General features: G+C 54.4%; 7 protein-coding genes across 7 annotated transcripts; 5 read left to right on the top strand and 2 right to left on the bottom strand.

The window, feature by feature from the left end:
• Nucleotides 1–2,474: 2,474 nt before the first annotated feature.
• Nucleotides 2,475–4,609, top strand: LMH87_002173 (uncharacterized protein; the record flags this gene model as incomplete). The annotated part of the gene is made up of 4 exons (XM_056193583.1): nt 2,475–3,980; nt 4,047–4,424; nt 4,477–4,524; nt 4,601–4,609. 4 exons carry the CDS (start codon nt 2,475–2,477, stop codon nt 4,607–4,609), a joined length of 1,941 nt encoding a protein of 646 aa, XP_056050606.1.
• Nucleotides 4,610–5,573: 964 nt separating this feature from the next.
• Nucleotides 5,574–6,703, bottom strand: LMH87_002174 (uncharacterized protein; the record flags this gene model as incomplete). The annotated part of the gene is made up of 3 exons (XM_056193584.1): nt 5,574–5,826; nt 5,923–6,400; nt 6,694–6,703. 3 exons carry the CDS (start codon nt 6,701–6,703, stop codon nt 5,574–5,576), a joined length of 741 nt encoding a protein of 246 aa, XP_056050607.1.
• A 3,805-nt stretch (nt 6,704–10,508) lies between these two features.
• On the bottom strand, nt 10,509–12,036 carry LMH87_002175 (uncharacterized protein; the record flags this gene model as incomplete). Its single annotated transcript, XM_056193585.1, has 3 exons — nt 10,509–10,887; nt 10,952–11,638; nt 11,729–12,036. 3 exons carry the CDS (start codon nt 12,034–12,036, stop codon nt 10,509–10,511), a joined length of 1,374 nt encoding a protein of 457 aa, XP_056050608.1.
• Nucleotides 12,037–14,370: 2,334 nt separating this feature from the next.
• LMH87_002176 (uncharacterized protein) lies at nt 14,371–15,297 on the top strand (the record flags this gene model as incomplete). The annotated part of the gene is made up of 1 exon (XM_056193586.1): nt 14,371–15,297. One exon carries the CDS (start codon nt 14,371–14,373, stop codon nt 15,295–15,297), a length of 927 nt encoding a protein of 308 aa, XP_056050609.1.
• A 1,820-nt stretch (nt 15,298–17,117) lies between these two features.
• On the top strand, nt 17,118–19,259 carry LMH87_002177 (uncharacterized protein; the record flags this gene model as incomplete). The annotated part of the gene is made up of 3 exons (XM_056193587.1): nt 17,118–17,204; nt 17,255–18,912; nt 18,962–19,259. 3 exons carry the CDS (start codon nt 17,118–17,120, stop codon nt 19,257–19,259), a joined length of 2,043 nt encoding a protein of 680 aa, XP_056050610.1.
• An 860-nt stretch (nt 19,260–20,119) lies between these two features.
• On the top strand, nt 20,120–21,643 carry LMH87_002178 (uncharacterized protein; the record flags this gene model as incomplete). Its single annotated transcript, XM_056193588.1, has 1 exon — nt 20,120–21,643. One exon carries the CDS (start codon nt 20,120–20,122, stop codon nt 21,641–21,643), a length of 1,524 nt encoding a protein of 507 aa, XP_056050611.1.
• An 836-nt stretch (nt 21,644–22,479) lies between these two features.
• LMH87_002179 (uncharacterized protein) lies at nt 22,480–23,957 on the top strand (the record flags this gene model as incomplete). Its single annotated transcript, XM_056193589.1, has 6 exons — nt 22,480–22,498; nt 22,544–22,679; nt 22,725–22,826; nt 22,873–22,948; nt 22,998–23,081; nt 23,127–23,957. The coding sequence occupies 6 exons, from the start codon at nt 22,480–22,482 to the stop codon at nt 23,955–23,957; spliced, it is 1,248 nt and encodes a 415-aa protein (XP_056050612.1).
• Between the last annotated feature and the right edge of the window lie 17 nt (nt 23,958–23,974).

Below are 23,974 nucleotides of genomic sequence, written 5' to 3' on the forward strand. Positions count from 1 at the left end.
TGGACTATGTTTCCCGTTCGAGGAGAAAGTTTTTGAGATCCCGACGCCCTCTCCACAACACGTATCTTACATATATATCTCATATAAGTTCTTCAGTCAGTATAGTACAAATATCACTATTTCGTATACGGGCTGTGCATTTGGGATATGGACTGGATGTGCCACCACCATTTCTGCAACTGACGTGCTAACTGACAGCATTCGAGGCGCTTGGGACCATCTCAAGCTCAATGACGGCCTCTGCACAACCCCTCTTGTGCGAGGCATTCCTGCAGGAGATCAGGTTCTCCCTTTTTTTGCAATATCACAAAAAGGAATTGGTTTTGCAGTGGGTGGCGAGTTGAAAATTGTATGCACCCGTAATATACACAGAACGGCGCGTTGGGATATATGAGGCACCGTTTTGACTGCGATTGGGCACATACGCGTCAACAGCGGCAGGTTTGTCAAAGCTACAGATATACCATTATAGCCGTCGATGCGCATATGTGGTAGAATAACATCAATGTCTTTATATCGCTTTCGTGGTGCAACCCGAAGCTCGTCCATACGATCACAGGCTAGTAGCTGTGCATCTACCTTGAGGGCCTTGCACAAGCTCTCACTTGTGCGAGTTTCCGAATGGCACTACCTTCTATACCGTGCAATGGTATATACTGCACGGAGAGAATGAAGACAAGATTGTTGCATCCCTCCAATATTTGTTTTCTGCGTATTGCATCAGCGCCTGGACCGCAGATTGCTGGCTGGCCCAAAGGCAGCCTTCACTTGCTAAGCTATCTCCGTAGGGCATAGCTCGAGAGATACATTATGTACTTTTCAAAGCCCCTTATTTGCATAGTACGTGTTTCTACCAACTTTCAGCGTGGCACCTCTGCTTGGCCTCAGCTACAAGAGGAGAGCTAGTGAGGTGCTGCGGCGATAACGCGAACACTGGCACTTTGCACGTGTTTTGCACAATTGCCGGAGCTAACGCATTCTTTTTCGATTATCGAATCAAAAAGTCACTGAAAAAACACGGTTCATTGTAGGCAGTTCTGCAGAAAAGTGAGGTGTCATGATTGGTTCTGGAGAGATGCGACGAGCGCTAAGCCACGCGATGACGTAGAGGACATCTGTGATGGGCATGCACAATGCTAGAGAGGGCGAGTGCGCGCGAAGGGGGAAAGGAGCAACGTCTATGACTTGATGATGTACACAGACTGAAGTAAAAAGTACGACATTAAAGGAAGAATACTAGTATCCTTGGATGTTCGCCCAAGGCATCTTGTAATACGAAGAGCAATCTCGTACAAGGAAATTGCAGGACGAGCCACGTCCCACATGAGGCTTGGGAGAGTTTGCAGTGGCTGATGAAGAGCGCTGGCGGTGCCTGGCGCTACCAATTGCGAGCTACCAGTACACCCACTGTACATGAGCACATGGGGGCCTGGCACGCCTGGGTAGGTTCCTAGATGGACTTGGTGAAAGACAGGCACACAGGCAACTGGCAGTGAGGGGAAGATGCGAGTCACTGTCACAGCCTCAGACATTTCTGCTTTGCAGTGAACACAGTCAGTGTCAGTGTCAGTCACCACATGGGTGCCCCTCCAACTTGCAGGGAATGGTTATGGTGACTGATGATGATTACCTACCTAGCGGAATCCCCGATGGGCACAGATGACCCCAACCCCGACGGCCATCGCCGCTAAAGCACCGCCAAACGCACTAAATGCCTGTGGCAGAGCGCTAAACAGCACTCTAAGCCCATTGCTGCCCGCTAACTTCCCGCTGCGCCCAATACCCAGGTACCTTACCAACCTACCTGGGTACTCCGGTCCGCCCCTCCAGGCTCAGGCTCAGGCTCCTTCCTCTCCAAGAAAGCCCCTCATCAATCAATTAATGGGACAGGGTGACATTTCATGGCCGCAAAGTCCATTCTTTTTTTTATTCTATCTCTTTTTTTTTCTTCCTGACTACTATGCTCCTTCTTTGAAATCTCCTTTCTTCTCTCCAATTCTACAACCCACGTCAGGCACCCAACAGTCGCAAAACGTATAATAAACTCGCACCCAAAACGCCGTTTTTACTTTCCGTCCCTGCCGAGACGAGACGACGACTGAGGAAAATATTTCCGTTGCTGCCCAGAGCGCACTTTCAGAAGCCCAGCCCAACCATTGCGACCAATTCGTATTTCGCGTCCTGCCTTTTGCCTCCCACGATCCGAATCGACCGCGTCCTCACCACCAGCTTTTATTCGCACACCATCCAGAAAATATACGAGTCGCCAAAGCCAAAGCCATCACCACATGCCGCCGCGCTAGCTAACGGAGGACTTTGTGCCCTCCCCGTTCTCTTTCATTTTTTTGCGCAATCGCGTCTTGTGGTTGTGCTTATACCCCGCATTCGAAATCGTTGCTCTCTTTTTTCTCGGCTCGCAGCCCACCGGTAGGAACGAGCACAAGTAGTACGATACAACGAAGATATCGAAAGACATGGCAGAAACGGATGAGACGAGGCGGCCCTCGGTCGAGGACCAAGAGGACCAAGTCTCCGACCTGCCCTCTCAAGAGCAAACGCTCACCAACGAAGAGAGCACAGAGAGCTCAATTCCCAAGCGAGTGCCGTCTCTCCGGTCCGTCTCAGATCCCCCCGGCCGCACCCCTAACTCGACGGCGCGCGGTCTCCTCGATGATGCTAGAAATCCTGCGCGTCTTGGAGGCCCCGCGGGCGCCCCCCTCGCTGGACGATTGGGCGCGCTCGATGCCAACGTGCTGGCCAAGGCACGGCGTCTGCAGCAGGATCGCATGAAGATGGGCGGCTCCAATCCCAGCACACCTGCCTCACCCGGCGCCATGTCGCCCTTGGGCGGAGGCCCCAACGGCTTGGTGCCGCGCATGCCCACCAACATGGTCCGTCCGGGGCCAGGCGTGCACGTCAACTCGGCCCCGGCTGTCACGCGGCCGTCTCTTATGGATCGCCGCGGCGCCGGCCTTAAACTGTCCGACATGAGCAGCTCACCTGCCAGTCCCGCGCCCAGCATGCGACGTGCCGGCGCCCCAAAGCTGTCCGACATGGGCGGCGGAACTCCCAGCGGCGCGAGCACAAGCAACTCCACCCCGGGCTCGAAGCTTGATGACTTTAAGAAGTACATCGATGCGGAAAAAGGCTGGATTACATTTGATGGTGCGGCGACGATTACCAAGTCTGGCGTCAACTTTGCCAACGGGCAAACATTCAAGATTTCGCTCGACGAGGTAGAAACCGTAAGCGAGCTCGGCAAGGGCAACTACGGTACCGTCTACAAGGTCCGCCATACCAAGCCCAAGGGTCCTCGCTTCGGCCAAGGCCTGTCTGGCTTCAAGGCCCACCAGGTCCGCGACAACGAAGACAAGGCGGGGCCTGACGACGGCACCACGGGCAAACTCATGGCCATGAAGGAGATTCGACTGGAGCTGGACGATGCAAAGTTTACCACGATTCTCAAGGAGCTCGTCATTCTGCACGAGTGCGTGTCGCCGTACATTATCGACTTTTACGGGGCCTTTTACCAAGAAGGTGCCGTCTACATGTGCATCGAGTACATGGACGGCGGCTCCATCGACAAGCTGTACCGCGGCGGTATCCCTGAGAACATCCTGCGCAAGATTACCCACGCGACGGTCAACGGGCTAAAATGCCTGAAAGACGACCACAATATTATCCACCGTGACGTTAAGCCCACCAACATACTCGCCAACACGCGCGGACAGGTCAAAATTTGCGATTTCGGCGTCAGCGGCAACCTCGTGGCGAGCATCGCCAAGACCAACATTGGCTGCCAGAGCTACATGGCGCCGGAGCGGATATCGGGCGGCGGAATGGCACAGTCGGGCAACGCGGAAGGCACATACAGCGTACAGAGCGACGTATGGAGTCTAGGCTTGACGATCATTGAATGTGCCCTGGGACGATATCCATATCCACCGGAAGTATCGTCGACGATTTTCGGTCAATTGAACGTAAGTTATGATCCTAGGACACGCCTGTCTGCTGCTCATGATACAGGGATGCTAACAATAATTTAGGCCATTGTCGAAGGAGAGCCGCCGACGCTTCCTGCCGAGGGCTACTCGGACACGGCGCAGGACTTTGTCAAGGGCTGCACCAACAAAATCCCGCTGAAGCGCCCGACGTACGCGGCCATGCTCAAGCACCCCTGGCTGAGCTCCCTCTCCAAGCCCGTCACAATAGCGGAAGAGACGGAGGAGGGCGAGGAGGCGGAGCAAGTGGCGGCCAAGGTCGGCCAGATGGCGCTCAGCTCTGACACAGACGACGACGAGGTTGCTGAATGGGTCAAGGGCGCGCTGCTGCGGAAGGCCATTGGCGATACCGGCGGCAGCAGCGAGGAGAAGACGCCCACGTCAGCGGGAAGACCTGCACTGCATGCCGCGCCGCTGGACAGTGTGAGTCCCCTAGCAAGTCCTGTGCTGGCCGAGTAAACGACGAACAATGTAGATACTTGGAAGGAGGGAGAAACCAGGAGTGTTGATTTCTGTTACTGGTGTTTGTTTCTTCATTATAGCCACGTTCGTTGTTGCCGTTTTTTTTTTTCTCATCATCATCACTTTTTCTTTGTAAGACTATCTAGAAGCACACTCAGCTAGCTTAGAGCGCAGAAAAGGACACACGCTGCTCCAGTAGGCCGACGCAGACGAACAACAACACACAAAACATGGCATTTTACTGGGCTGGGAGAGCAATGGGAAAGAAAGGGGAAAGGAACATGGTATACCCCCTTCTATATGAAAATACAACAAATTTGAATCGCACAAGAGATTGATTACCTTTGGTGAATGTGCCTCTGTTGGGCGTGGTAGCTGCTACTCGAAGAAGCAGTGTCACGAGCATCGACAAGTCAGGTTGCCGCGGTGCGGGCGATCCATCGAGGACGATAACACAGGCGACCAATTTCTCGTCTTAGAGGATGCAATTAATACAATTGCTATGAGAAAATTATTCAGAACGTTACTGGAACATCCTTGACAACTTTGAGACAAATCACAAGATCGGTTTTGAAAAATTATGCGTAATTATTATAGCAAAGCATATTACATCGCAATTATCTCCTCATTAGCCATGGGACAGACTCATCCAGCAGCGTCCCAGTCCTGTTGCCAAGACCGATTCCGCCAGGCGTCTCGTCTTCCCATCTCCCTCGTCTCATACATGTTTCTTTCGTGGCAATAACGACTGTTTTCCCAAATTCACCAGAAAACACTGCAGTAAAAAATTCGTGTTTCTGGTCCGAACGCCCCGGAACGAAGTAGGTATTGTGAGCTCGACCGTTTCTCTTGTATGTGCATGAATAAATGGAAGTAAGATTAACGCGACCAAGACCACAGGCACAAGGCCTCTGCAATGCATGCATCGGTCCTTGTCGGGGCTTGACTCGCCAGGTAGGGGTGGGCATTATCGTTCTATATTTTTGTGCTTTTTTTTCGTGGGTTGACGTAGGTATCGTGGTATTGACATTCCCATCAAGCAGCGATTCCTCGGCGAGAAGAGGTAGCGCGCTAGACAGTCGATACAAAGCGCTGTGGGCGACGAGGTCTTTAGCTGTAGTCGTCCTTGACACGGCGGCCCTCGTAGCTGCGGTTGCTCTTGCGGCGCCAGAAGCGGGCACCGCGACCACCACCACCACCGCCGGTGGCGTTGGCGCGGTCCTTCTTGATGCCGGCCGAGAAGACGGCGACGGAAATCAGCAGCGCGGCAAAGGAGCCCCAGAGGAAACCAAAACCGTAACGGCCGAGGTGAGATTCACGGTTGTCAGCAGAGAACTTCTTCTGAGCAAGGGCGTAGGTGGCGCTAGCATCACATGTTAGTATTGGCATGTACCTAGGTGGCGACGCTTGCGCCTGTGTGGTTACACAGGAATCGCCCAGCGAGGGGGGAAAGACGTACGTGAGAAGCGACGAGGCGACAGCGTGGCAGAGCAGAGCAAAGAAGCTGACAAAGGTGGCAATGGCGGAGCCCAGACGACCGCAGCAGGCGAGGAAGCTGCTGAAGAAGGTGAGGGTGCCAAAGAAGAGGGCGAGGATGAGGAAGACCCAACCGAAGCGGGAGAGCAGGTAGAACTTGTTGTTGGAGCCCGAGTGAGAGCCGGCGATGCCCGCGGGGACGTTGGAGGCGTCACTGTTCCAGGCGTAGCCGAGGGGGAGGGCGGCCTTGGCCTTGCCGCAGTCGGTGTTGCCCTCGCCGCAGACGTAAAAGTAGGTCCACTGCGAGACGCTGCGGGCGCCGTCAATGCCCGACGTGTCGGCCTGGAGGAAGTAGGTCTTGCCGAAGGGCGTGACGGTGGTGACGCCGGCAAGGATGATGAAGAAGAGGAAGAGCAGCGATACGCCCATGAGGACGAGGCCGACCAGGCCGAGGGGGGCGTCTGTAAGGATGGTGTTAGTGGTTTGCCATTATGCTTGCACGCTTCGTATTTTTGCTGTCGCAGAGGGATCGGAGCGGCGGCAAGCGGAAGCGCAGAGCGTTGGGTAGCTAGACGAAGCTTCTCGTTGTAAAAGTCTGTCGTCGTCATGGCCAGCCAGCCATGTTGGTCGGCTCGCTAGCTATCCAAGACTCTGGCGTCATACCCGCAGTCCGGTGGTGCGTCGCGCGCGCTCGTCGTCCCATTGGGAAACGAAAAGAGGTGATGCTGTGTATTGTTGATCAAGTCCAACTTACTCTTTGCCATGATGGAGTGGATGCAAAACGTCAACCAATAGGTGTTCTGTTTCACGGATTCTAGCCGGGGGTGTGAATGGGTAGAGGAAGGAGAGGGAAAGGAAGGCGACCGGGGAGAAGGAGGGTGAAGGCTTTGTTTTTGTACGAGCATGAGCAGCCAAGCCAAGCTGGCAAGCTGGGCAGGCCGCCAGCTGCTGCTACGGCTACTGCTGCTGCTGCTGCTGCTGCTGCTGCTACGGCTCCAGTTCCAGTGGTGACTTGGCTGCTGGGCAGCTTGTTTTAGCGAGTGGAGCCCTGGAGCTAGGGGGTTTAGTGGGAACGGGGGTGAGGCCAAAAGCAGCAGATTTCCAGGTAAACAGGTACTGAGTAGCCGACGATGGACGGGGCAAACGGGGGGGGAAGTGAGATGTGATTTCTCTTCCTAATGGCCTCTGTTCTTGTGTTGCGTGCTGCCGAGTATGCAGCTAGGTGTGCTTTTGTTGTCGTTGCTGTCAAATGTCGCGTCTGGTCTGCAATCTACAACTGAATAGGTACCTACAGCGCAGCAGCATCACCAGCAGCAATCCGCCGTACGCACGTCGAGCAGCAAGCCACTCGATCGCACATGTACAAATCATCCCCGCTAAGCTGCAACAGGCACCATCAAGTGGGCCGTTGTGCTTGGATTTCCTTGGTTTGGGCAGAAACAGGTTGTTTCTAAGATTATTGTCCTTCTTCGCAGGCGAGCAGGTTCTAAATTCCACGGAGCGCCCGCCTGACGGCCCCGGGAAGCTCCATCGCCGGGACGAGCTACAGCACTCGTCAAACACTGCAAGTTGCCTTGTCGAGCATGTTTACAGCGCTAGGTTACCTATGGCGCAGCCCACCAAAGCCCCCTGTAGCGTCCGCCGCAGATTGCTGTAATTTCCAGCGCGCCGGGCTAGTCTCAGTCGCGACAATCCATCGCGACAGACTCCATTTCGTGCCATTGTCAAGGGGGAAAAATGTGATTCGGTCGCATCTTGCTGGATACGTTTTAGTTACTTGTTCAGTTTCAATGCGCTTCTACCCAGCAGATGGCCTCGCTAAAAACCGCAAACATCTACTTTTAAGCTTTGGCAGTTGTTGGCTGCTCTGTGGAGCGCCGCGATGACGACACCAGGGCCGCAGCACCGACCGGGGCAGCAACCCATGCATGCGTGCTCGCTCTACGCTCCAAGCTATTCACTGCTACTGCTACCATCACCAGAAGAGGCAAAGTTTTGCTCTGCTTGTGAGCTGCCGTGCAACCATGGTAACTAGTCGGCCTTGGTTCACACAAGCACCGATACGGTACCAGTCCAGCTCGGCCAAGGTCAACTTACCATCCAAAGTGGCTCTGCAAAGAAGTGACTTGTCCCGTTTCCCTTTAATTCCATTGTACCGTAGTCAAACGAAAAAAGAATTGGCAAATATCCAGGAATTGATGCTGGTCACGCTACTAGTAGGTAGCTCGGGAAAGCCCAGCGGCCCAGCAGCCCAGCCAGCCTACTAGCGCCGAAGCTTGCCTGAGCTATCGGCACCCTCTGGCGTGGTGATGTCATAGAGTTTCGTCTGGCAGACAGACTCTCCTCTCAGAACGGTAACCAGCGTTCAGCTTGTCGTTGCCATGCCAAGCGTGCTCTAGCGCATCGCTCCGTCATCTTGCCTTTTACACGGACGGCATCTCAACTCGGTGACGGCGACGGCATCCCCAGTCCCCCTTTCGGCAACAAGGAGCAAGCAATTACCATTGCAAAAAAAAAAAAGGCCAAAAATCACAATTACATCGTCTCCGTAGTTTTCTTAGCCTTGCCTTACATCATTGCCGTCAACCACATGTGCTTCCACGCAACCAGTCTAAGAGCACAGACACACATTATTAGCTACCAGTAACACGATGGTTATTACTGGTAGCTGGCACTGTGATAAATTGTATGCATGTTTCACTTAAGTCCTCCCACGACTTTGAAGCTACAGGGTTCAGCGCCCACGAGATGGTCCAATGCCCCTCCAGCTGGCATCACCAGGCGGTCTGCATCGGTCTGTATCGTACATTCATCAGCCACTTCTTCAGCCCAAACTACGTACTCCATCCTCAAATCCGACATGTTCGTGGTGCGCACTTACGACGACAATCAGGTTATTTTCGTACATGTCCCCATCTGCAAGTGCCGGCAGTCAAGCCACACTCTGCAGTCGTCCATCCCAGGCTTCGCAGCTGAGCCACCGCCCACACCACTGCCCCAGCTCCCGCATCTCGGCCCCCAAATGCGTCCTCTTACGTCTCTCTCCCCCAGCGCAGCGGCAAAAAGAGACGCCAAAAAAAACAAGGACCCCTGCGGAAAATCTGTCGTGGCCCAGCGCAGCAAAGGCTGTCGTCATGCATCGAGGCACAGCACCACAGCACTACAGCACCAAAACGTCACCCACCACCTGGTTCCGCCGCCACGGCACACACTGCCGAGCTTAGCCTCACCTAGCACTCTTGGCGACGTGCATTCTCCGCGGGCACATGCTCTGGTTGTCCATTTGGCTATCCATTGTATGCAATTGAGGAACAGTAGAAGCAATCAACACGCAGAGACAATCGGTGCCTTGCACTCAGAGAAACTGCATGTTAAGCTTTAGAAATCGGCTAGAAGTCCAGGCATGAGCCGCATGACGTCGTCCCGTGCTGCTAGGCCGCATCCAAAGACCACCAGCGAAAACGTTAAAAGCATCAAGCGAAGCTCCATCGATCCGGCTAGAACGGTTTTGCAGTGGCTCAATGTACGTGCACACTGCCAAAGTTTCCTGGCCCCTAGCAAATCCCCGAACATCCAACGCGGCGGCCCCGAACTGGCGCTTGATGTCATGGATTTTGGCTCTCCGTGGCTGCATCCTGCTGCCCGATATGGGGACCCTGACGTGCCCATGGTCCCGGATCTAGATCATCACATCTGCGTCAGATGTCGGTGCGGGCGAAGCAGAATTGGGGCCGTCCAAGCTCCGCGATGCTGTACTCTACCACCTACCCGGGACCAATACTGCAAGCGGCAACCTATCCTTCTAACCTTTCGTTTTCCGAATCGTTATAGAACTTGATATACAGGTAGCACATCCAAACAGCTGATTTCTCCAATAAGAAAGTGTTGTAGTGAACAAGTGTTCCTTCTTGCCAGGAAAGACTAGCTATCATGATGCATCGCAGTTTACACAGCGTGCGATACAAAGAGTCTGCGGGTGACAGACTTTGCACAATTTTGCAATGCCAGCTTATAATATAAATAATCGAGTTACTGTCGAAACGACAGGTTAAAATGAATGCCCACCAATAGCTCACATTACCATACTACTGGGATATATCAAGCTGCAGCCACAATAGGCCCCCCAGCAGGCCGACTCTGGCGGCCAAGTGCAGCACCACCACCACCACAAAACAAAACACGATTCCAGAATGCAAACTACGATAAAAGAGATCGCAGAAAATTGGCAAAAAGATCAAAAAACATACAACAGCCGGTGTTCGCTGGTCGTCACCGACCCAACTACTAATCTGCCGGTCAGTAGCTTGACAGCTGCGGAGCAAACGGGACGCGGTATTCTCTACTGCCTGTGGTCGTATGTATCAGTTGCCAAGCAAATCAAATTTATGTATTACATGACACAGGGTATTGATGATACTAAAATTCTTATTAATTAATAAAGAGTTAAATTTTAGTCAACTAGAAAGTAGAGCTATAGGCTGGGGCCGCCTTGTATACAATCTTGCCGCTGTCAGGGAGTGAAAATGACAAATTTTCATAGTGCCTTTACCTACTCGGAACAGCCTTGCGTCAGAGCACACGCCTTTGCTGTGATACCTCATATGCTGGCGCCGGCTGGTACACAATCTTGCCGTTCTCAGGGAACGAAATGACAATCTTTTCAACGTGCTTTGGGATTGGATCGTTACCATGGCCATCAGAAGCCTGCAAGCCGGCAGACCAGTAAGCAGCCTGGACGGTTCGAAGAATGGTGGAGAATTTGGTCGTGAACGAGTAGCCACCGTTGCGGCTTATCGTGAAAGCTCCGGTGAGGAAGGAAAATAGAGACATCCCAAGAGCTATGCCGTATGCAACCGAGAGCGTGGAGGCTGAGTAAGTGTACAGCAAAGGCCATTCCGTCGTTTCGACCATGACCTCGTCGGGCGCGTAAGGAGACGTGTAGTTGGGCCTGTATGTGGTGTTAGCTGAGCTTTTGCAGCGCCTTGGAAGATGGAGTCTGTGCGTGGGCTTACTCTAGCATCTCGGAGCTCATCAAGGAAATGGTTGCGTTCCTGAACATTTCTTGGATGGTATCCTTCATGGACAAGGTAGAGTTTCCCAGTGGCGCAACGGACAACCCGTTGCACTTGGCATTTCCCCTGTCTGCGAAACTCTTCAAAGAGCGCGAATAACCCCACTCGATGGGAAAAGACAGCTCTCGGGTGTTGAAAAGCGCCGAGTTGACCATGCCGGATGCGATGACCAGGCGAACAGGGCCGTCGGCCCTCTTCGTTGAGATTGATCCAATCAGAACTTGATTGAAGGCTTCGAACACGGCATGATATGCAAAACCCCGCACCAGAGGCACATTATAAGCTGTGAGTGCGTAGGCGTCCCCGCTGCGGCCTGGATCGATAACATAAGAGAGCTGCTGTACGCCCGCAGTTGAAGAAGAGAATCCGGTATAGCCGTAAGATCCTGCTGTTGAAAGCCCGACATGCTGAACACCACCCACGTACCTAAACTCGGCCGTGTAGGATGTGTTGTAAAGCTGGCAGGTAATGACTTTGGCGCTCTCAGCCGCGGAATCGTAATTGCCGTCCTCAGCCTGCAGAACGTCTGGGACTACGGCGACATAGAGCCGGAGGGACGTGTTTGTTCCAACAGGCTGGGGCGGCCCGTACGACGCTATGTGCAGGAGAGGGCCAAGTTTCTCACTACTGAGGCTCTACTATCCGCTGTCATTATGGAAAGGTAGGTGGTTGATGCTGTCCCCCGCGCTGGAATTCGTGGACACGGTCGGCACCCACAAGATGTAGCCGTAAGAGGTGCCCCAATGATTACGGGAAGCCTCGTGCATGTTTTTCTTTATACGACTTTCGAGTCCCGCGTCAACGTCTTCGCACTCGACAGCGGGGCCGGGAAATGTCAGACTCCATGTGGCGTTTTGGTGAGGCGACTGAATCGGCAGAATAGAGCTCTGGGAGAGCGATCCGACAGCCGCTCGCAGCACAGAATACTGCGGATTGCTGTAAACAAACACCGAGCTCAGACCTGGTTGGACAAGGATTTCAGCAAAATTCAGGCTCGTAAAGTCGATCTGTGGGACTCTCTGCATGTGACTCGTTTTCTGAGCCACGCTCTCAACAGTCAACGTCGCCGGCGTCAGGAGTGACGTGATTGGCAAAAGCCTGTAACAATGAGAGAAGTTAGTTCAAGGGTGGAGACTATTGATTAGAGAAACATGGTAGGACAAAGTCTTGTGCGTACCAATAAAGCACAGCCAGTAATACTCCTAACAGGTTTTTCTTCCACGGCTCGAAACTGCACAGGCACAAGAAATCACGTCTCATCAACTACAATTTGTCGATACCACCAACAGTCATTGTACTGGTTCTGATTGCCCTCCATGCAGATTGCTCCGCCGAGACTGACACTACGGCGCTCAGCGTCGATTTCACTAGGAACGCGAGTGCAGCACCGATGGCAAGATTGAGCTGCTGTCCCGTGAGAGCCATGGAGCTGTTCCATACGCGGTACACAGCAGCAGGAGGTGGTTTTCTCGAAAGTCTGCTGTAAAAGAAATGATGCCCACAGACAACTCCAAGACCAGCCAGATAGACCATAACCATGACACCCCTCGCACGAGACTTGATCCGTTCTGGCAACGCTATGATCAGGTATTGTCTGCAAAACCCACGAGGGAGTGATGCTGCACGGGCTCACACTGTGTGGCAGGCAGCGTTGTAAGTGCCTTTGGCGAGACTTTTCTGGCGAGTGATGGACCGAGAAGTTACTTTAATAACGTAGTTGCAACTCGATCAGTATTTCTTGTTCCGCCAGGCAACTTCACTGGGGAAAAAAGAGCGGTTCAATTGAATAGAGAAAAAAGCGTAAGGCAGGCCAAGGCAGGAGAGCGACTGAGGGGGTCTTGAAGTATCGAAAGGCAGCCGCGGGCCTTGCCGCTGTAGCTTACAGTACGCTCAGCTCCTGTGTTACATAGCGTCTTCACTCATCTGCAACTGGTAGCTACTCAGTAGATGCAGGGATGGAAATGCAAAAGTCGTACGAAAATAAACATGCAGGTCGCGGTGCGCTCAACCTTTTACGACAAGACGCCTTTTGTGGTGGCTTCTGCAGCCTCAGAATGTCTCCAATAACGGCAGGAAAGAAGTGTAGTGCTTGTAGTCACACATTTCTTTATACGCGCTTTCGCTACACAATCGCTACAATATACAAAATTTCACCAAAGTGTCAATAGTAAGGACAGTCTAACTCACTAATGTATTCAATTTGGTAGCGGAAATGCATCGTTTTGGCTGTGTTAGGCTCCGCGGCGGTACCCTCCCGGGACAAAGGACGAGGTCAAGAGAACGCTACAACGGCAATAAGTGCTTCCCAGGGCTTCTCGAGACCTCACAAGAAACAGTGCACCCTCTAATTCCACTAAAAAATGTAGTAAGAGCATGTGCGTCTTTGTTGTCTCGCAGACAAAGACCAGAACCCTCACAAACCACGACCGCAGGCGCCTCTCCGGAAAACAAGAAGCCGGGTATGGGTAAGGAGGCGTGGCGTCGGGCCAAAGCTGTGCAAATGAATAAAAAGGCCCAAGAATCGAGAAATCAGCCTCGAATTCAAAGCAAGCGGGGCTTAGAGGAGAAGAATACAAAAACAGCAGGTGTATAAAAAAGCAGTTAACGCTGCAGTATAGTTTTCCTCAAAGGCGATGATGGCATTTCGCGGTGTCAGGATCCTAACATTAGCTCTAATACAGTGGCTTGCTCAGCCCCCACGAGTACAGATACCAACGGCTGCGGTCCCAAGAAGAGGACGCGCATAGCTTCTCAAGTCAACAGGCCATTTCGGAATTGCCATCAACCTTTATTTTGCAGATGCAAATGCTTTTGGCGTATTGGGAATCTGGTTGCTTGCACAAGAACTATAAAGACGGCCGCTTGCCGACTCTTGTATACTTGAACATGCACACGTGATCAGAATAATGAAGATGATTCTCTCAGAGCCCGAGCCTGAGCCTGAGCCTGGGGAGAGAGAACCATGATTGACCGTTATTGACTGAGTTGGCGGAGGTTCGGCAGGTTATTTTTAGAGTCAAGGTTTAGTATCTGGTCGTTTAGTAGCGTGGCAGCCTCGTCCCAGTATACGCTATTAACAGGCCTCTGAAATCGGAAGTACACTACTAGTACCCTAGAAACAAGCGCAAAAGCTGGCGAAAATAGGAGCCATTCAACTGCGAGGAAGATGTTAAAGGGACGCGGTACTCTCTACTGCCTGTGGTGTGGTCGTCGCATGTACCAACCAGTATCATGGCTGCACTCCACCGTAACAACCACATTGTGGACACGATCCTGTACCGAGTAGAACCACCCAAACAGCCGCAGCCACTCCCGCGCCCTTGATTTCCAATTCCATCCTCTCGCAGCACAAAATCGCCATGCACCGAGCGCAACGGCTGCTGCACCACAGCAATGCCCTTCCCCTCCGATCCTACCCCCAGCGGCGCCAGCAACATGCCACGACCACCCGCCGGCATGCGCCGCGCCGCGGCCTCCATCTGCTCCAGCACCAGCACATGAAGCCCGCATCGCCGACCGAGCCGCCCTTTGTGCGCTACGACGACGCCGAAGCTCTGCAAGAGGAGCACCGCGCGCGCTTCCTCGCCTGGAAGGCCGCATCGCACACACAAGGACAGGAAGAGGCCGTGCCGCCACCGCGGCCGCAGCTCCTCAGCTTCCAGGCCCGGCCGACATACACCCTCGGGCGGCGGCAGGACGCGCTCACGCCCGCGCAGGCCTCGCGCCTGACCCGGCCGCTGGCCGTCTCCGCGCCACACGACGGCACCAGCGTCGCCTACACGCCGCAGGTGAAGAAGACGAACCGCGGCGGGCTCACGACGTACCACGGCCCCGGGCAGCTCGTCTTCTGGCCGATCCTGGACATGCACTCGCCGCTGCACGCGCGCTTCGGCGTGGCGTCGTACGCGCGGCTCCTGGAGACGACGACGCAGGCGCTGCTCGCGGATCTCTTTGGCATCGAGACGTACACGAACCCCGACGAGCCGGGCGTGTGGGTGGGTGCTGCTGCTGGGAAGGAGGAGGAGCGCAAGATTGCGGCGCTGGGCGTGCACCACCGGCGGTACGTGACGGCGCTGGGCGTCGCGCTGAATGTGCACCTGCCTGTCGCGGGGGAGGACGAGGGGGTGAACCCGTGGGCGCGGTTCGTGCCGTGCGGCTTGCAGGGCAAGCTGGTGACCTCGGTGGCCAAGGAGACGGGCAGGGCGCAAGCGGGAGGGGAGTGGGACATGAACGGGCTGGCGGACATGTGGGCGGCGAGGTTTGAGGAAGGATTGCTGAAGGGGTGAGGGTGCATGAGAGCGGCTAGAATTTGGTTGGGCAGCACGCTGAATTTGTACGATATAGGCATGAGATACCCATGATAGACATGTGCAGCATACGCATTTTACAGCAATTCACCAGAGTAAAGCATTTTTGAGGTTTCAAAGATGATGGAGTAACAAACATGGGCAAATACACACGCTCGCTCAACGTTGGTATCCCGCCTTCTATTCATTGCCCACACAAATCATCACCCACGTCCACGCTATACTGACTTCCCAGGCATGATGTATGCTTCCCGAATCTTTTGGCTTCCTGGGTGGCGCTATGCTTGAAACACCCCCATCTTCACATCTTCCAAGAGCAAAAGCCTCCAGAAGCTAAAATGGGACAGGCAACACCCAAAAGGAAGGTCGAGACGGAAGTGGCGCCACGAGAGCCCTTCCCCGGAACCCGAAGACTACATCAAGTATGATCCAGAGGCCCTGGAGGGGCAATTGTTGCCGTCTGAGCTGGATGAGTGTGAGCGTATAGTTCCGACGCCGCCCGATGCGCCGCCGTCGGAGCCGTGGCCGCCATGGTACCTAGAGGAGGAGGGGAGGCAGAAGAGGAAAAGGAAGAAGGGTAAGAAGAAGGAAATGCCTGCGTAGGCGCCTCCGAATCACAGGAAAACAGCAGCCATGCTAAGCCAAGAAGGAAAAGGCACCTGCCCGACACAAGTGGCGTTGTACGCAAAAGTCCAGAAGCCTAGAAGGACTGCTACAACAACATCTGTGGAACCCTGATGCAGCTCCATGATCGCAACACTGCAAGCCGATGGGCTAAAGGAAGGAGCTGGCCGGCGCTGAAAAGTAGTAGCGTCGCTCGCTCGCAAAGCAAAGCCGAGACGAACCCGCGAGACGGCGCCGCAGCGGCAGCTAGGACAAAGACGTCCGAGAAACCCAACGCTCCGGCCAAAGGCACAAAGCAAAGGGGAAAACGAGACTGTCGCTCATCTTGAGGCTTGTTTGCCATGTATACCTACCTCCTTCATGCCCTACCATAGCCTGCGTATTAGCCCGACCGCTCATGAGCACTGCATTGTCCGTCTTTTCATAGCTTCAAGTTTTGACTTTTGAACAGTCTTTTTTCCCTCTTTTTCTTGTACCTGCCAATCAGACTTGCGCTCTTCCTTGTAAGAGCGTTTTGTCTATCTCCGCGTATCAGAGCGCTCAGAGATAACCAAAACCCCAGGATCCACCAATCGCCGCCCTTGGGCCTCTCCGACGCCACGCCCTGTCGGCGATGATCCCTTATCCTCGGTAGCATCACATGCTGCCTCATTCTTTGCCAATGGCTTCGGTGGATCGATATGCATAAATTATTCCATCATTGTATTGGGGCTTTTTCAATTCTCGCAATTTTTGGCTTTTCTTTTGTGGCTTGGCGCTTTTTATGCAAGGCGTATCTCAGCTTCCCTTATCAGTCTTGAGCCCATCACATCCCCACATCTGCCGACGAAGCGTCCCTGCTGTCCCCCCAGACTTTCTGTTATCTTATCCTCCGCAAGGCTTTTGATTTGGGGTTGTCGATTGGTAGATAACCGGCAAAGAAGGATTTTTGTATGCAGGTTTCATCGGGCGATATCGGCTCTGGCTTCTTTTTGTGCGGCCGTTGCAGAGGAAGAGAGACATGCATGGCTTACAACGGCCGGCGCGTCGCCCGGGAGGAACCTTATCTCTCTTCTCAGGGCGGCAGCGCATATATAAGAAATGGTCCCCTGGGACAAAGCTCTTGTAGAGAAATAGAGTTGTTTTTTTGCTCAAGAGTTGGCTCATTTGCTGCTGCAAAACGTTTCAAAAAAAAAATGACACAGACGGTGCCTCCGGCGCTGAGCCAAGGCTATGGCTATGGCATCATCCTTGGTGTTGGCTTTGCCTTTGCCATCTTCATGGTATGAGATGTCTGATTCTGTTTAAACAAAGCAATTCTGACAGTGCTTAGATTTCCCTCACGCACATCCTCAAGCGATACAATAATGAAGTCGTCACCTCGGAAATGTTCACGACGGCCGGCCGCACCATGAAGTCGGGTCTCGTCGCCTCGGCCGTCGTCTCCTCCTGGACCTGGGCGGCCACTCTCCTGCAGAGCTCCGGCGTCTGCTACCGCTACGGCGTGTCCGGTCCCTTTTGGTACGCCTCGGGCGCGACGGTGCAGATCCTGCTCTTCGCGACGCTGGCCATTACGCTCAAGCGGCGCGCGCCCAACGCCCACACCTTCCTCGAGGCCGTCAAGGCGCGCTACGGCACGGCGACGCACTTTGTCTTTATCCTCTACGGCGTCATGACAAACGTCCTCGTGTCGCTGATGCTCATTGCCGGCGGCGCGGCCACCATCAACGCGCTGACGGGCGTGAGCGCCGTCGCCGCCATCTTCCTCATGCCCATCCCCGTCGTGGCGTATACCTTTATCGGCGGTCTCAAGGCGACCTTTATCACGGATTACATTCATGGTCTTGCCGTGCTCATTATCATCATCACATTCTCCCTGACGGCGTACGCCACATCGGACGTCCTGGGCAGCCCCTCGGTAGTGTACGACTTGCTCGTCAAGGCCGCCGAGGCTCACCCTGTCGCGGGCAACGAGGGCGGAAGCTACCTGACCATGCGTTCGTCTGGCGGCGTCACATTCTTCATCATCAACATTGTTGGCAACTTTGGCACCGTCTTCCTGGATAACGGCTACTTTAACAAGGCCATTGCTGCCCACCCGGCTCACGCCCTGCCTGGCTACATCATTGGTGGTCTCGCATGGCTGCCGATTCCGCTCGTGACGGCCACGACTCTTGGTCTCTCTGCGCTGGCTCTCGAGTCAAGTCCTCGTTTCCCAACGTTCCCGAATCGCATGAGCGAAGCTGATGTCTCTGCTGGCCTGGCCCTGCCGTATGCGGCCGTGGCTTTGCTCGGCAAGGGCGGTGCTGCTGCCACGCTGGTCATGATCTTCCTCGCCGTGACTTCATCCTTCAACTCTGAGCTTGTCGCCACATCCTCCATCTTCACCTACGATATTTATCGCACCTACTTCCGTCCCAATGCCGGCGGTAAGAGTCTGATTTGGATTTCGCACATGTGCATGGTCGTCTATGCTCTCATTATTTGCTGCATCTCGGTGGGCCTTTGGTTCAATGGCATCTCCATGGGCTACTTGTATCTGCTCATGGGTGTCCTCATTTCTGCTGCCGTTATTCCAGCCACCCTTACTCTGCTCTGGGATGGCCAGAACAAATGGGCGGCCATGCTTTCCCCCGTTTTCGGAACGGCATGTGCCATCACGGCCTGGCTCGTCACATCCAAAAAGTCGTGCGGCACCCTCACGGTCGAGTGTACCGGCTCCAACACTCCGATGCTGGCAGGCAATGTCACGGCGCTGTTTGCACCACTGCTTTGCATCTCAGTTTGCACCATCATATTTGGCTTCGATAAGTATAACTGGAAGTCAATGGGCCTTATTCGACAAGCCGATGACCATGAGATGATTGTGGAATCTGGACTGGACGAGGAGGCGCAGAGAGAAGCAGAGCACCGAGTCAGACTCAGCCAAGAGGAAGAAGAGCAGAAGCTATCTCGCGCTTTCAAGATCTCAGTCACTGTCACTGCCATATTGTAAGTTTGCACGTCCTCTCACGCTTGTTCGTACACTAACACTGTCCAGGGCCGTTTCGCTGCTGGTTCTTTGGCCCATGCCAATGTATGGATCTCGATACATATTTTCGAAGTCATTCTTCACTGGCTGGGTATCTGTTGGCATTGCTTGGATTTTCCTCTCGCTGCTTGCCGTCGGCGTGTACCCGGCGTGGGAAAGCAGAGAGACGCTTATCAAAGTGACAACCATGATGCTGCGAGGAGGCCGTCTGCCAAAGCGACAGGTTATCGATGGCGAAGCAGTCAAGGTAGAGGAAAGCAGTGGATCAGCGACACCGGTGCAAGTAGATTCTATGGCGAAAAAATAAATAGGTGGCAAGCCATGAGCTCAATGAGCAACAAAAATCCATCGGTTTCAACTATTGACAATCCATCCACCACATTATTTCGAGATTGAGTTGTTGAAGCATAAAATAAAAAGCTAAAGACGATTGTTTCGCACAATAATGCGTACTTGAGTGAGCGGCAAAAGCAAAAAGGAAATGCGATTGCATCGCGGACCGGATTGCCCAGTATGCGAATCGAACGCATGATCTTCTCATTTCACCGTATAAATACTAGTGAGACGCTATACCACTTAGCCAACCGGGCTTATTGTTGAAGTCGAGCAGCATATTATACCTTATGACCTAAGACATTTTGTCCTCGCCCACCCCGCGAATTTTACTGTGCTTGGTCAACGTCAGTGTTGCAGCGCGATTCCTGCTTGCTGATCTCGCCACAGCATGCGATCTCAGCCGCCGCGCTAGTCCAGCCATCATCGATATTTGCCATCGCGCAAGCATGAAACTCCCTGCCCATCAGTCACCGCGCTGCCCCATCGCCACTTGAATCCCATCCGGCGCTGCCAATCGGCCCACTTGCGGCGAAGCTTGCGCCATTATTTCATGACAAAGCTGTAGTTCCATATTCCAGAACGATGGCGACTTACGGGCTAAGCCTTATCAGTGGTGATAAAACCGATGCCACCTTGAGAAGCCCCGCCGGATGCCGAGCGTTGGAGGAAAAAAGTTGAGCAATGCGACCACCCGGACTCTGACCTTGCCTCTACAGTCAGCGCTGCCGCTGTTGGACGGTGGCGAATTCACGATCGAATACATACGGATACATACACCAGAAACAAGGAAACCATTTGGAAGACATGATACATCCTGCTGCCGTCGCCGCCATGCAGGGCCAGCCAGACGACGGCGTTGCGTTTCGCGCTCGGCCGGACCATGTCCACCGCACCTGGGCGCGCACCTTTTCCTCGAGGCCGGAGCTCTACATCCAGCCGCAGACGCTCGCCGAGGTGGAAAAGGTGGTCAATCTGGCGCGGCTTTGCCGCCGGCGCATCGTCACCACGGGCTGCGGCCACTCGCCGTCGCACATCACCTGCACCTCGAGCTGGATGGTGAACCTGGACCACTTCAACCAGATCCGCTCCGTCGACGCGGACAAGGGCATCGTGGTCATGGACAGCGGCATCCGCCTGTACGCGCTGTGCGAGGCGCTTGAGGGCCACGGCCTTGCCATGCCCAACCTCGGCAGCATCAACGAGCAGTCGATCGCGGGCGCCATCTCGACGGGCACGCACGGCAGCAGCGCCGCCCACGGCCTCATGTCCGAGGACATTCTGGCGCTCAAAATCACGCTCGCCAGCGGCAAGACCGAGGCTTGCTCCGCGACGGTGAATCCCGACCTGTTTCGCGCGGCGCTGCTGTCGCTCGGCGCACTCGGCATCATCACCGAGGTCACGCTGCGCGCTGTGCCCGCCTTTACCCTCCGCTGGCAGCAGACAATCGACGCTGACCGCAAGATGCTAGATTCGTGGAACAGCACGCTGTGGAAGCAGACCGAGTTTGTGCGCGTGTGGTGGTTCCCGTTCACCCGCCGCGCCGTTGTCTGGAAGGCCGAGAAGACCGACGAGCCGCATCGCGACCCGCCTGTGAGCTACTACGATGGCTCGCTGGGCTATTACGTCTACCATAACCTGCTCTACGTCGCGCAATTTGTGCCGCGCATCTTGCCTTGGGTCGAGTGGTTCGTCTTTGGCATGCAGTACGGCTTTGCCAACGGCTCGACCACGAGCGCCGTGCAGCCCAGCCGCAAGGCGCTGCTCATGAACTGCCTGTACTCGCAGTTTGTCAACGAGTGGGCGATTCCCCTGGCCAGGGGCCCCGAGGCTCTGCGCCGTCTGAGCTCCTGGATCAATCACCTCACGCCTGACGACCCCGACTACGTCCCGCACAACATTCCCTTTTCCGCCGACGGCCTGTACGTGCACGCGCCGGTTGAGGTGCGCGTCAGCGACACCAGCCTCACAACCAACGCGCGCCCTTTTCTCGACCCGACTGTGGAGGACGGCCCGACGCTCTATCTCAATGCGACGCTGTATCGCCCGTACTGGAGCGATCCGCCGTGCCGCGCGCGCTACTACGAGGCGTTTGAGTGGCTGATGAAGGACATGGGCGGACGGCCGCACTGGGCCAAGAACTTTGACACCAAGCAGGCCGATATTCAGGCCTTTTATGGTGACACCCTTGAAAAGTTCCGACGCGTGCGCGACGAGGCGGACCCGGAGGGCATGTTCGTCGGCGCCTGGCATAGAGAAAAGATTCTCGCCAGCGGAGATAAGCTGGCTCTTGAGGAGACTGAATCGTCTAGAGAAAAGGCTACGAGCGGTGGATTGATGACTTATGGGAGAATATAGACTGCTTTCTAGGTTTCTCTTTGGGGCGACAATGTGTATCTTAGCGGGCGCGTTAGACTATCTTTTACGACTAGACTATGCATATAACTGCAGTGCTCAGCGCTGAGCAATTTTTGCATCATGCATCGATTCCCAGGGCTGATTGTTTGGAGGTACAGCGGCGTGGGCTCTGGGAGTCGGGTGTCTAAGTTAGCTCACAAGGCTACTTTGGCGCCGATATCTCGTTTCTCAATGCAGTTCGCCATGGTATGCCGTTTACCGTAGTACTATGAAAAGAGCTGCGCATTTCCGGTCCCTGCGAATCTTCAAGACATTACTACAGGGCAATTGACTTTGGCAGGTCTGCGTCGGCGTTCTTGGACGGCTCGTATTCGACTGCTTTTACTTATGCTGTACACTTGAGCGGCTACCAATCGTGGCTAGACGATTGTACCGTGTTACTCAAATGGCAAAATTAAAAACTCAGCTGCGGAGCACCTGTAAAAAAAAAAGAAAAATTCACAATGTGAAACGGGAATTTTCTGGTAGCTGATTGCTGATGCGCGCACAAGGCATGCAGGCGGCAGATTGGCATTAATTACCCCCCAACGCGCGGGGCGTCGCGGGTGACTGTTGCTGCGCAAACTTGCTCCTTGCACTCACCTGGCAAGCTGTTTACCGCGGACGCATCAGGTCATTTCCCCCATCGAGTGTTGTAATTCGAATCAAATTCGATCCCACCTTGGAAAGCGTCGCGTCCCGCAGCTTCCTTTTCACTGGCAACAGTCGCGCCAAACTAGGCCCATATCTACAGCAATTTGCGCCGTTCTGCAGTGCCGCTCGCACCATCAGCCAAGATGCCCCAGTATCGCATCGGTACGTCTGCCACAGGTGCATACATTTCTATTACTAACAACCCAGAAATATCTCCCAACAATCGCGCAGGATGCAAGGACACCGTCTGCAAAAAGGCGGCCGTCAAAATCACCAAGGGCGAGATAAGATTCGGCACCTGGGTTGAGATTGAAGGCCGCGGCAGCTGGTCGTGGAAGCACTGGTACGTCGCCAACGCTGGTTTTACAAGTATTTACTAACTTATTAGGGGATGCGTGTCGGGCGAGCAGCTGCAGCGCCTGCACGAGCAGTGCGACAAGGGCGACGACGAGTGGGACTTTGAGGAGATTGATGGCTACGAGGACTTGGAGTATGGTAGCCGTTGAACGATAATCGTCGCAAGCTAACGGTTCTAGGCAAAATGCCGAGGTGCAAGGAAAGGTCGAGCGCTGCGTGAAGCAGGCGCACATTGATCCCGAGGACTTCAAGGGTGTACGTTCTTTTCGCGCTTCTCACTTTTTGCAGCAGCTGACTTTTGCAGGACCCCGAGAAGAATAAGCCAGGCGAGAAGGGTATCCGTCTCAGCGCCAAGGAGAGAGCTGCTCTCGAGAAGGATGACAACGAGGTACGAATACTTGGTCAATGATATGTGCTATGCTGACTCTTTTAGGATGAGCCCAAAACCAAGAAGCGAGGCAGAGACGGCAAGGCCAAGGGTAAAAAGGCCGACGACGAAGATGAAGAGGAGGCCCCCGCCAAAAAGACAAAGGCTCCTGCAAAGAAGGCCACGAAGAACAAGATGGAGGACGACGAGGATGACGATACGCCCCTTACCAAGCCCAAGGTTGGTCGCGGCAGAAAGGCCAAACCCCTGGAGGAGGAGGATGACGAAGCTCCTCCTGCTAAGAAGGCTAGGGCTGCTCCCAAGGCCAGGCAGTCGAAGCAAGCCAAAGAGGCGGAAGACGATGAGGATGAAGCTCCGCCTTCTACGAAGGCCAAGGCCGCTCCCAAGGCCGCTCCCAAGGCCGCCCCCAAGACAACCCCCAAGGCTACTCCGAAGGCTACACCTAAGGCTGGAAAGTCCAAGCAGGTCGATGAAGAGGAAGACGACGACGAAGATGAGGAGGAGGCTCCTCCTGCTAAGAAGGCCAAGGCTACTCCCAAGAGTACCCCCAGAGCCAGAAAGTCTATGCAGGCTGAGGAGGAAGACGACGAGGACGAGGCTCCTCCAGCCAAAAAAACCAAGACTACTCCGAAAGCCAAGACTACCCCCAAGGCTGCTCCAAAGGCTACTCCCAAAGCTACTCCAAAGGTCGCTGCCAATGCGAAAAACACCAAGGAAGCTGGTGAGGAAGACGATGAGGATGAGGCTCCTCCGGCCAAAAAGACCAAGGCCGCTCCCAAAGGCAGAAAGTCCATGCAGGCCGCCGAGGAGGAAGAGGAAGAGAAAGAGGCAGAGAAGCTCAAGCCCAGGCGCCGTGGCCGCCCTTCCAAGGCATAGTTTACATTGTACTATCA

The sequence above is a fragment of the Akanthomyces muscarius genome, chromosome 3 (genome assembly GCF_028009165.1).
Source record: "Akanthomyces muscarius strain Ve6 chromosome 3, whole genome shotgun sequence".
In the NCBI taxonomy this organism is placed as follows: domain Eukaryota; kingdom Fungi; phylum Ascomycota; class Sordariomycetes; order Hypocreales; family Cordycipitaceae; genus Akanthomyces; species Akanthomyces muscarius.